At 38.3% G+C, this 13,578-nt stretch overlaps 1 protein-coding gene across 4 annotated transcripts in view; it reads left to right on the forward strand.

Moving 5' to 3' along the window:
• The window catches only part of samhd1 (SAM domain and HD domain 1), a 72,271-nt gene that overhangs the window by 40,346 nt on the left and 18,347 nt on the right, over positions 1-13,578 (forward strand). For 2 of the 4 annotated variants that reach the window (XM_051660412.1, XM_051660414.1), the window contains exons 7-9: positions 4,832-4,987; positions 8,736-8,836; positions 8,938-9,046. The exons of 1 other annotated variant lie outside the window; for it this stretch is intronic. In XM_051660412.1, the coding sequence (XP_051516372.1) occupies positions 4,832-4,987; positions 8,736-8,836; positions 8,938-9,046 (366 nt within the window). The remainder of the gene's footprint in view (positions 1-4,831; positions 4,988-8,735; positions 8,837-8,937; positions 9,047-13,578) is intronic. One more of the 4 variants, XM_051660413.1, reaches the window with a different exon arrangement.

Consider the following 13,578-nt stretch of genomic DNA (forward strand, 5'->3'; position numbering starts at 1 on the left):
AGTGTCTGTAGCTATCAGGTCAGCATATTTTAGCAAACTCCTAGAAAATAACCACAACAATCCTAGGTGTTCAGTACTGTGGCTAAATTGATTAGGAATAAAGCATCGACTGAACCAGATATTCTGTCACAGCACAATAGTAATGACTTCATGAATTTCTTTACTGATAAAATTTAAATAATCAGAAATAAAATTGAAATTATGCAATCATCTTTCACTGTCATAGGTCATGAAGAGCTAACAAAATTATCAAAACATCAAAAGCCACAACATGTATGTTAGATCCAATACCAACCAAGCTCTTCAAAGAAGTATTCCCTGTAATCTCAGAACCTCTTCTTAATATTATTAATTCCTCGCTATCCTTAGGACATGTCCCAAGAAATTTTAAAGTGGCAGTTATCAAACTGCTTAAGAAGCCACAACCTGATTCTGGAGAACTGGCTAATTATAGACTGATTTCAAATCTCCCGTTTATGTCGAAAATACTAGAAAAGGTAGTATCCTCCCAAATATGTTCATTTCTACAGAGAAATAGTATATATGAACAATTTCAGTCAGGATTTAGGCCTCATCACAGTACAGAGACTGCACTTATCAGAGTTACAAATGACTTGCTCATATCATCTGATCGCGGCTGCATTTCACTTCTAGTGCTTTTAGATCTTAGTGCTGCATTCGACATGATAGATCACAACATTTTCTTGAATAGGCTGGAGAATTATGTTGGCATTTGTTGACTTGCATTAGCATGGTTTAGGTGCTATTTAGCAGACCGCTACCACTTTGTCTATGTAAATGAGGAATTGTCAAACCAAACAAAAGTAAAATATGGAGTGCCACAGGGATCAGTCTTAGGGCCTTTGCTTTTCTCCTTGTATATGCTTCCCCTGGGAGATATTATCAGGAATCGTGGAAGTTTCCACTGTTATGCCGATGATATCCAACTTTATATTTCTTCAAAACCTTCTACTCAATTCTGACAAAACAGAGGTACTAATTATTGGACCAAAAATGTCTAAAAAAATAAGCCGTTAAAATATAATTTGACACTCGGTGGATGTACTGTTACATCATCCTCAACAGCGAAGAACTTGGGTGTTATATTTGGTACCAATCTGTCCTTTGAAAATCAAATTACAAATGTTTGTAGAACAGCATTCTTCCACCTAAGAAATATTGCTAAATTACGACACGTGCTCTCTGTTGCTGATGCCGAAAAACTAATTAATGCGTTCATGACCTCAAGATTAGATTATTGTAATGCATTACTGGGAGGATGTCCAGCAAGATCAATAAATAAACTTCAATTGGTTCAAAATCCAGCAGCCAGAGTGCTGACTAGAACCAAGAAATATGATCATATTAGCCCCATTTTATCATCGTTACATTGGCTACCTGTTAAATTTCGTATTAATTTTAAAATTCTGTTAACTACGTACAAAGCTTTGAATGGTCTAGCTCCGCAGTACTTAAGTGACCTTCTACCACGCTATATTCCATCATGTTCATTACGATCGCAAAATTCTGGCCTGTTAATAGTTCCTAGAATATCAAAATCCACAAAAGGAGGTAGATCCTTTTCATATTTGGCTCCTAAACTATGGAATAGTCTCCCTAACTCTGTTCGAGATGCAGACACACTCACTTAGTTTAAGTCTAGACTAAAGACTCTTCTATTTAGCCAGGCATACACCTAATTTATCCTTCAACTCACAATTAGGCTGCTTTTGTTAGGTCTGCTGGAACCAGAAACATTGATCATGATCTATAACTCTGCAATAAATTGAATGGCATCTATGCTAATATTATTTTATTTGTTTCCCTGTCTCAACCTCGGGACTCCTATCCTGAGGTCACCAGAATGGCCAGATCCAGCTCTGTTCCTGCTTGGTGTTGGACTCCACTGCTACGTGTCGCTGTGTGATGATGACTAATAGCAGCCGGTGCCAGCCAAACATCACTTCAGTCTATTACGATGGACTTCAGAGGATGAACTGATGCCAACTCCAACCATAAGACATGGGATACTTCATATGCCATTGCCTGAACCTTGGATTTAGGATAGACCTCACTGAAATTACCGGCCAGGTTGAACTGCGATTGCACCTAACTGATCTCTGCCTACATCACCTCGGTCTAATGATGGACTACACTCTTGAAATGGAATACATAGACTATCATTTAATTGCCAACAAAACACTTCATCAGCCAACTAACAAGGACAATTGCATCTGTGTGAACTTCTGCAGTTAATCCAGGATGAACTTCAAAGACATTAGTCATTAATCTTACAGTTCTTAAAAAATCTTTGTTTTAAACACTGACCTTTAACACTTAGTTTAATAATTTTAAACCATGACTTGCACTATACATAAGTAATATTGGCATTATATTCATGAAGCTAGCCAGAGGGGAACTGGCCCCCACAGTGAGTCTTGTTTCTCCCAAGGTTATTTTTCTCCATTAACCAACATCTTATGGAGTTTTGTGTTCCTTTGTGTACATTTGCCTTCAGCTTGCTCACTGGGGTTAGAAATACAATTATTATTTAATTACTTATTTTTAAACAATACACAATTGTATTTTATCAAACTACACAATGATGACTAAGACATTATAGATATTACAATTTTAATGTTTAAAGTTGTTAATGCCTGATCTTCTGTAAAGCTGCTTTGAAACGATGCGTGTTGTGAAAGGCACTATACAAATAAAAATGACTACTCTGGAGCAGGATCGATTTGAAGGTGGAGGATCCATCATGGTCTGGGGTGATGTGTCACAGCATCATCGGACTGAGCTTGTTGTCATTGCAGGCAATCTCAACGCTGTGCGTTACAGGGAAGACATCCTCCTCCCTCATGTGGTACCCTTCCTGCTGGCTCATCCTGACATGACCCTCCAGCATGACAATGCCACCAGCCGTACTGCTCGTTCTGGGTGTGATTTCCTGCAAGACAGGAAGGTCAGTGTTCTGCCATGGCCAGCAAAGAGCCCGGATCTCAATACCATTGAGCATGTCTGGGACCTGTTGGATCGGAGGGTGAGGGCAAGGGCCATTTCCCCCCAGAAATGTCCGGGAACTTGCAAGTGCCTTGGTGGAAGAGTGTGGTAACATCTCACAGCAAGAACTGGCAAATCTGGTGCAGTCCATGAGGAGGAGATGCACTGCAGTACTTAATGCAGCTGGTGGCCACACCAGATACTGACTGTTACTTTTGATTTTGACCTCCCCTTTGTTCAGGGACACATTATTCCATTTCTGTTAGTCACATGTCTGTGAAACTTGTTCAGTTTATGTCTTAGTTGTTGAATCTTTTTATGTTCATGCAAATATTTACATGTTAAGTTTGCTGAAAATAAAAACAGTTGAAAGTGAGAGGATGTTTCTTCTTTTGCTGAGTTTATATATATATAAATATAAACGTATTATGAAGCACCTGCGTTGTTTCATTCGTTGCGCTGTGCTGTCTGAAAAAGTTCAGGTTGCAAAGAGGACTTCATGTGACTGTTAAACATGATTCCAGGTTGTTTTTCACCAAGGCAAGTTTCAGCGCTTTATAAATGGTAAGACAGTGTTTTTCCTTTTGCTCTAATGTGCATATTTATGTTCAATAGCTAACCAAGTACAAGCCATTTGATTTTAAACCATTTAAAAATCAAAGCACCACAAAGAGGCTATTTAACCGCAGCAGTTTAACTCCATGCACATGACAATACTTGCGTTCACTGCCACACAGAAATGTCAGCCCACCAGGGCAGAGCACATGCTACATGCAGTGACTATTTGATTATTTTTGTTTGTTTAATGTGAGATCTTATCATTTGAAGATCTACATATTTTACTATTTAGGCTCAAAGCTCACTGTGCACTTTATTTGCTGCAGTTTTGAGTAGTGTTTGAGGAAATTCCATCGCAATCAACTTTCTTTATTCCCGACAAAAAAACTATTAGCTCTTAATGAAACCTTGCGGTTAACCGAATGTTAAAAACTGTAACCGTGTTCACGTGTTCAGGGCTAGTGTTCACGCCAGCTTCAGTTTTAATGTCCGCATTCTTTCAGTGTATTTTGGCTCCCAGAATAGAGTGAGTGAGTCACATTTAATTGTGGGGAATTGACATAAAATACTTTTCGAAAATTGATATGTACTGTGGGGTGACATGCTATACTTACACACTATGTTACACTTTTATAATTATCACACAGCTTTAATGAGCTCATATTAATGGAAAGACATGTAATATTTGAAATTTATTTGTCACACTGCAGGACTTGATTTTAAATGAATGAGGGTGATTAACATCGGTGGAACTTAAAAATGGTGACCAGTCACAGGACCTAATATATTTTCATTATACAGTACATTTATATGGAGATAGGCCTTCCTGCTGGTCTCATTCTAGTTGAGCTAAAATCCTTTTCCAGTAATCACAAATGACTGGAAAGGTCATGTAAAAGTCCTGGAAAAATTATTGGTCAAAAATGGTGGTAACCCTGCCCGGCACTAGCAATTCAAAGGCTGTTTAACCCTGTGATGCGTGATGTCCTCTACAGTCAGTAGACCTTTAGAGGCCATTTTTAAGTGTTGCTGTGTGCACAGTAAATCTTCTTTGGTGAAAATGCTAATGTCAGAAGCATACAACAGCTGGTCTTTTTGCTGCATGGAGGTACAGATACAGTATGCCAATGAACTTAAAACACCTTGCAGGCATGAATGCATGCGTGATCAGCCAATAATAAAAATAACTGATAGGTGGAGGTTGATGGATGTTGTTGAAGCATTGTGGTGTGTGCGTGCGTGCGTGTGTGCGTGCATGTCTCAACAGCATGAGATTGCCTCAGTGGAAATGTTTGACCACCTGGTGAAGGTGAATGGTCTGGAGGTGGTGATGTTACAACACGGGTTGACCCTCCCAGATGACCTTATTTTCATTAAGGAACAGATTGCCGGGCCTCTACATCCCCCCGTTCTAGACTGTACGGTATGTAAGTGTGTTGTTGTGGTACCCAACCTATGGGACCCATTTAGATTGTTTTGCTTCATTGAGCTGTAGGTGGGAGCGGGTGATATTTTCAAGAGTTGTCAGCGGTTTGAAAATAAGTTTATGAAAAAAGTTTGAAAAATAAAAAGAATAAAAATAAATGTTAATAATATTTTTTATAATGCATATGTAACAGTTTTCAGTTCCCTGTACTGCAAGTCCATACATTTACACAAGTTAGTTCTTCAAAATGTTTGGTTTGATGAAACTGTTCTTTCACTTCTGCTCTCTTTCTGAAAGAGCATTTAGCATTTGAAGCTGAGGTGGATGAATTTTTTTTAGGGCCTGAAATTTGAGGGATTTTTTTAGTGGGGAAAAATTCACTGATTACCGATATGGTGGCCGATATAGTTGATTTGAGCTGGAATGAAAACAGACCTTTTCTATGTGGATTGTGCACCGATATGACTATGCAAATGTACTCAGAAGGCTGCTTTCTTAAATATTTTTATCAAAGAATATCTGACATTATTATGATACATTGTCAACAAATTCTAGAAATGAACACTGAGAAAATAAAGAATAAATACAAATACAATAAATAGCTCAATAAACATCAGTACTGTATGTTCAGTATCAGTCAGTTGCGGACCATTTAAATAAAGAATACAAATCAGTACTGTATGTTTAGTATCAGTCAATGGCTGACCATTAAAATAAGAATAAATTCAAATACAATAAATAGCTCAATAAACATCAGTAATGTATGTTCAGTATCAGTCAGTTGCTGACCATTTAAATAAAGAATAAATACAAATCAGTACTGTATGTTTAGTATCAGTCAGTGGCTGACCATTAAAATAAAGAATAAATTCAAATAAAATAAATAGCTAAATAAACATAAGTACTGTTTAGTATCAGTCAATTGCTGACCATTTAAATAAAAATCAGTACTGTATGTTAAGTATGTCAATGGCTGACCATTAAAATAAAGAATAAATTCAAATACAATAAATAGCTAAATAAACATCAGTACTGTACAGTGCATCCGGAAAGTATTCACAGCACTTCACTTTTTCCACATTTTATGTTACAGCCTTATTCCAAAATGGATTAAATTCATTATTTTCCTCAAAATTCTACAAACAATACCCCATTATGACAACGTGAAAGAAGTTTGTTTGAAATCTTTGCAAATTTATTAAAAATAAAAAACGAAAGAAATCACTTGTACATAAGTATTCACAGTCTTTGCCATGACACTCAAAATTGAGCTCAGGTGCATCCTGTTTCCACTGATCATCCTTGAGATGTTTCTACAACTTGATTGGAGTCCACCTGTGGTAAATTCAGTTGATTGGACATGATTTGGAAAGGCACACACCTGTCTATATCCTTATATAGACAGGTGTGTGCCTTTCCAAATCATGTCCAAATCAAGGTCCCACAGTTAACAGTGCATGTCAGAGCACAAACCAAGCCATGAAGTCCAAGGAATTGTCTCTATAGACCTCCGAGACAGGATTGTATCGAGGCACAGATCTGAGGAAGGGCACAGAAACATTTCTGCAGCATTGAAGGTCCCAATGAGCACAGTGGCCTCCATCATCCGTAAATGGAAGAAGTTTGGAACCACCAGGACTCTTCCTAGAGCTGGCCGCCTGGCCAAACTGAGCGATCTGGGGAGAAGGGCCTTAGTCAGGGAGGTGACCAAGAACCCGATGGTCACTCTGACAGAGCTCCAGCATTTCTCTGTGGAGAGAGGAGAACCTTCCAGAACAACAACCATCTCTGCAGCACTCCACCAATCAGGCCTGTATGGTTGAGTGGCCAGACGGAAGCCACTCCTCAGTGAAAGGCACATGACAGCCCGCCTGGAGTTTGCCAGAAGGCACCTGAAGGACACTCAGACCATGAGAAACAAAGATTGAACTCTTTGGCCTGAATGGCAAGCGTCATGTCTGGAGGAAACCAGGCACCGCTCATCACCTGGCCAATACCATCCCTACAGTGAAGCATGGTGGTGGCAGCATCATGCTGTGGGGATGTTTTTCAGCGGCAGGAACTGGGAGACTAGTCAAGATTGAGGGAAAGATGAATGCAGCAATGTACAGAGACATCCTCGATGAAAACCTGCTCCAGAGCGCTCTGGACCTCAGACTGGGGCGAAGGTTCATCTTCCAACAGGACAACGACCCTAAGCACACAGCCAAGATAACAAAGGAGTAGCTCCGGGACAACTCTGTAAATGTCCTTGAGTGGCCCAGCCAGAGCCCAGACTTGAACCCGATTGAACATCTCTGGAGAGATCTGAAAATGGCTGTGCACCGACGCTCCCCATCCAACCTGATGGAGCTTGAGAGGTCCTGCAAAGACGAATGGGAGAAACTGCCCAAAAATAGGTGTGCCAAGCTTGTAGCATCATACTCAAAAAGACTTGAGGCTGTAATTGGTGCCAAAGGTGCTTCAACAAAGTATTGAGCAAAGGCTGTGAATACTTATGTACATGTGGGTTTTTTTTTTAGTTTTTTAGTTTTTTTTATCAATTTGCAAAGATTTCAAACAAACTTCTTTCACGTTGTCATCATGGGGTATTGTTTGTAGAATTTTGAAGAAAAATAATGAATTTAATCCATTTTGGAATAAGGCTGTAACATAACAAAATGTGGAAAAAGTGAAGCGCTGTGAATACTTTCCGGATGCACTGTATGTTCAGTAGCAGTCAGTTGTTGACCATTAAAATAAAGAATAAATAAAAATAAAATAAATAGCTAAATAAACATCAGTAGTACTGTTTAGTATCAATCAAATGCTGACTATTTTAATACTGCCAGTCAATTAGGGGCAGGTTGTAAAACAAGAAGCATTTACACCTGCCGAGTCAGGAGTTAAACAGCGGCAGCGGTGTTACACCGTATTCTGCTATACAAGTTCAGAGGAAACTTTCAACGGTGGACAACCAGACTTTTAAATATTACATTTTATAAATGGAATGACTGGAATTGTTCGGTTGAAGAGGGTACCAAACTGCGAATCCTGAACAAAACATTTGGGTGAATGCATGTTTACACATTAGCTTCCACTTAGCTGACAAGCAATGAAAGTAGCTACATGGTTAGCTAGTTAGCTATGAGCTCGTTGTCATGGAGAGTAAAAGATGGACCAGCATTGCGTCTCACCAACTAGGGAACAACATAGTGTGAAATCAACACTCAACAGACACAATCTACCACCGCACCGTTGTCTGCTGAGCTGCAAAAATATGCTTTGACAAACTATAGCTGGCTAACATAGCAAACAGATATGATAAACATGAGTGACATGGTTGTCAGGGATAGGGTTAACGTTATATTGAAAAGGGAAAATGATGGGGTCATTGTTTATTAACTTACCAATATGTATTTCACAAACTAGTTAGCAACTTACCGAAAAGACACCGCTTTACTCCGCCCTGTCTGCAGAACCATCGTCAGCTTAGCTCTGTAAACAGTGGAGTTGGAGCACGCTCTGACAAATTACGTTATGACACCAATTCAAGCATTGAATTATGATATGATAAATCGGTCGGGCACAATATTTTTTATATATATATATATACATATATTGTTTTGATTTTAATTTCCAGCAGTTAATTGTAAACATGTAAGCAGCCATCAGTGGTCAGTAATCATATAATTATGGGAGGGTGTGAAATGAAACCTCTGCCATACACTTTTACAGTCAGTGCTTTCTTTCTTTAACCCTGCAGTGGCCATATAAGGGCCGGCCAAAGGACAAATCCTTCCTCTATGAAATAGTGGCCAATAAAAGAAATGGCATTGATGTCGACAAATGGGATTATTTTGCTCGGTAAGATAAGTTGCTGCCAGTTATTGGTGATGATATTTGATCATTTTGAATGTCAGTTATCATAACCATTGAATGAAATGTTTATATGTTCTTATGGACAGAGACTGTTATCATCTGGGGATTCAGAACAATTTTGACTATCAGCGTTTCCTCAAGTTTGCACGAGTGTGTGAAGTGCGAGGAAAGAAACACATTTGCACCAGAGACAAGGTACTTTCATTATATACAAGTTAATGTCTGTAAATGTACAGCAGTCAGGTTGCTCAGAGTCTGCAAAATCCCTGTGAAATTGAAAGGACATAACTGATAATGAGGCATTAAGAAATCCTGTAAAAATAGATCTTAGTAAAGTCAAATAAGGGGAGGAGCGTATATCATTTAGTAATTTGTTATTTTGAATACACCCTGTTCTGCTAGTGTTTGAATGTATTGTAACTGATGGATATTCTACATCTTTCCCAATGCTCTCCTCCAGACAATGTACAATTTATATGTGCATTATGTATGCTATAAAATGGGCCAGAACAAATTCTTACAAAGAATCATTTGAATGGAAATTGTCCAAAAAAAGCAAAAACAGTGTTAACAAAAAGACACAAAACATTTTAATAGATAAGAGGTACAGTGTTCTGCAGGAACACAACACATTCAAATATAGAAAATAAACAACATAGAAAATTCAAACCATTTGTGACTGAAAATATGCTGATGCTTTTTAATAATTAAAGGCCATTCAGACTTGAGCCGTTAATTATACACGCCCCTCTTCCCAAAACAATGCCCTCCAAAGATAGTATTGAGACTGTTCCCGTCCAAGCAGTATAGCAGTCTTCTCACCGTTTTCAAACACAACAGTAGTAAAAAAGCAAAAACTGTTATGAATCTGAACATGTCTTTTAACCGAAATGTTCCACTTCAACTACTACACTATAAAAATTTGCAAGATGAATGGCAGCAATAGTCTTTTTATTGGCTGAATGGTCTTCGGCTTTGTTTGTCGTCTGCAGAATCTAGTGCTGTGACAAGCTTTTGAAATCATATTGCATGTTTCAATGTTTAGTTGAGAGTGGTTGCTTTCCAACAGAACTTCCACACACTTTAGAAAGGGTGAAGTGAATCACTGAGTCAGTTGCATGTTTTAATGCACAAGATAGAAATTTGTCAACCTTACACCATTGCTAAAGAATTGAACATTTCAGAATTGCATTAAATCCCTGATGCCAGGAGGAGTCACGTGACGCTTTGCAAGTGTTGGACGCTTTGTGGTGAGCTCTGCTTCACTTCACTACAGTTATCCTTTTAATCAATATTACCTGGTGAGAACTGAAATAATTTTGATTGTTAAACTGTGCTAGGAGTTGTAGGATGTTGAAAAATTTTGAATCGTCGGCCTGTTAAATTTAAAGGCACTCTCGCAGTATCAAGATGGCAGGGGTCCAGTTGATAATGACAGTAAGCCTCATGACGTAGATATTGCGAACATTTATGCAGCACTAACGAAACTCTCGACCGACATGGAGGGCCTTGCAGAAATACGTCAAGTGACTACATCTGTGGAGGCAAAACTTTCCACCTTGATTTCAAGAATAGACTATGTTGAAAAGCGAGTCGGGTCTCTGGTGGCATCTGAGAAAGAGTTGCAGGTAACCCGCCTGCCACCTAAGCTGATGTGGATCAGATGTGGGAAATTTTTTTATGTTCATTTCATTGGAATCCCCAAGGGAAAGGAAGGTCAAGATATGGTTAAGTTTTTTTGACTGTCTCATTCCGAATTTGATCAACACAGTGGGCTGCCGGCTCGAAATAGAGACAAAGCTCTCGGTCAGCTTCCCAAAACAGGCGGCAGACCCCGATCCATCCTGGCAAGATTCTTGCGGTTGGCAGACAGAGACTTTGTTCAATGAGCGGCGAGAAATAAAGGCAAGTTGTGCTGGGACTACAACATTACGTTTTTTCCGGACTTCGGCAGAGCTACACAAGCAAAACAGGACAGATTCAAAGAGTGTACGAAATTTCTGCACTGAGTAGAAGGTGAGCTTCATATTGCTTTACTCTGCTAAGCTGAGAATTGATGGCAAGGATGGACGCAAGACATTTACCAAGACATGCCCACAACAATCTATGGCCTTCAATAAATCAACTGAGTGAGGGGGTAACTTTGCCTGCACTTAATCAGCAATGTAGTCTACATATCGTACATTTTGCTGATGCAGTCTGAGAGGGTTTGTTCTCTCTCTATTTTTTTTTTTTTTTTCTCCCTTTAATGAGGTATTGTCGAGTTTTTGATCAGCGGGGGTTTGAGATTGTTGTGAATCTCTCTCATAATGGTTGGTGTTGAGGTGGTTCCTGATTACCAGTGGTTTGAGATTGATGCAATGGTCCATGTAAAAAATGTGTGCGGTAAAGCAGTTTAACCGCGATAAAAGTGGAAAGGTGGGTTTGAGCAGTAAAATGCTCCTAATTGTATCGCGTTAAGTATAAAAGTGGAAAAAACAATGCACATGAAAAAATGGGAGAGATTAAAGATTAAATGCTTAAAATAGAAATGCAAGCAATTCTAAGCAGGCTACAAACAAGAGTGCTAGCAGGCTAAAAACACAAGCGCTAGCACAAACAGGAAAAACCTCAATGTTGGAAAGTGGTCTTTATAATTTTGCCTTAAGTACACAATTTATCTTTGCATGTCAATATGTCACACTTTAATATAGGTCAAATGTTTCTCTCCACCTGGAATGTTAATGGGCTGGGTCACCCTCTAAATAGAAGGAAGGTTGTATATTTCCTTAAGCGTACAAAATATGATAGTGTTCCTTAAAGAAATGCACCTTTCTTCACAGGAAGCTGAAAAACTTGGTAGGGCATGGGATGGGTTTGTGTTTTGCAATGCTGGTTTAAGTAAGAGCAGGGGAGTCATCACATATATTATAGGGGCAAAATCTTATACTGGCTAATATGTATGCACCCAATGCTGATGATCAGAACTTTTTGTATAGATCTTGAGGCAAAGTTACAAGCAGCTGGCATCCTACATGATATGGTTTTGGGTGGAGACTTCAATCTGTTAATGGATCTGGTCCTTTATCATAGTGATGCAAAAGTGTGTAGACCCTTTAGAGCAAAGTTGACACTACAGAGGATGTGTAAAAATCTTGGTCTTACAGACATTTGAAGACTTCTGAATCCATATGGGAGAGATTATACCTTTTATTCATCAGTTCATAAGATTTACTCTAGAATAGATTTTATATATATATATATATATATATATATATATATAATCTAAATTACTCATTCTTTTTTGCCACTGATTGCTCAATTGTAATCATTTTAAATTTTAACATTTTAAAGACAGAAGTCAATGTTTATGTCGAAACCAATTAGTCCGTGTCCCGTGTGGCATGGGAGGTGCTTAAGGCAGTTCTTAAGGGGCGGATCATACAGTATGCCTCACTTAGTAAAAAGATCAATGCACAGCAATTAATAGAATTAGAAAAGAGTATTAAAAGTGCTGAACCAGAACTGAAGCGCTGCATGTCATCCAGTGGACTTAGAGAGCTGACTCAGCTAAAATATTGGTACAACACTATTCTGTCACAGAAGGCAGAGTTTTGGTTATTCAGGGCAAGACAAACAAACTTTGAGTCAGGGACAAGGCAGGGAAACGGCTTGCCAGATACATAAAACAGTGAGAGTTTTCAGTGAAGTCATTCACCATTCCTTCAGTGAAGTGTTCTGGATGCAATATATTTACCTCTGCCACAGATATTAATGAGGCCTTTAAAGATTTCTATTTCGATCTTAAAAGTTCCACGTCTTCGTCTACAGATAAGTATATTAGCAATTTCTTTGAACTTTGAAATTTTTAGAACTTCCTAAATTGACGAATGATCTTGACTCAGATATTACTTTGGAGGAGCTTGTTGAGATAATTAAAGCCTTGAACAGAATTTTTTTAGATCTTGTCACAGAACTGGATCAACTTATGTTAGAAGTAGAGCCCGACCGATATGGGATTTTTGAGACCGATACCGATTTTAGAGGGGGGGAAATTCACAAATTAACGATATGGTGGCCGATATAGTTAATTTTTGAGCTGGAATGAAAACTGCCCTTTTCTATGTGGATTGTTCACCGATTTTGCACTGATATGACTATTCAAAGGTACTCAGAAGGCTGCTTTCTTAAATATTTTTATCAAAGAATATTTGACATTATTATTATTATGCATTGTCAACAAATTCTAGAAATGAACACTGAGAAAATAAAGAATAAATTCAAATAAAATAAATAGCTAAATCAACATCAGTACTGTATGTTCAATATCAGTCAGTTGCTGACCATTTAAATAAAGAATAAATAAAAATAAAATATATAGCCAAATAAACATCAGTACTATTTCGTATCAGTCAAATGTTGACCATTAAAATAAAGAATAAATAAAATTAACATACGTATCCATTCACTTCAGAAGACATTACTTGATCGGCTGGAGTCGTGTGGATTTAGAGAGCTGACTAAGTGTGCTTTTTGGACAGTCAAAAATTCACCTAAAACCTGGGATACTTTCCTAAAAATCTTAAATCCTGTTCTGATGAAGAAAAAAAATCATATCTTGGATGGCCTGAGGGTGAGAAAATTATCAGCAAATTTTCATTTTTGGGTGTACTAATCCTTTTAAGATTTTTGCATCATTTCTACTGGACTCCCTCTAGATTGTTTATGCTTGGTTTAAAAGACACACC

The sequence above is a fragment of the Myxocyprinus asiaticus genome, chromosome 28 (assembly GCF_019703515.2).
Source record: "Myxocyprinus asiaticus isolate MX2 ecotype Aquarium Trade chromosome 28, UBuf_Myxa_2, whole genome shotgun sequence".
Taxonomy (NCBI): domain Eukaryota; kingdom Metazoa; phylum Chordata; class Actinopteri; order Cypriniformes; family Catostomidae; genus Myxocyprinus; species Myxocyprinus asiaticus.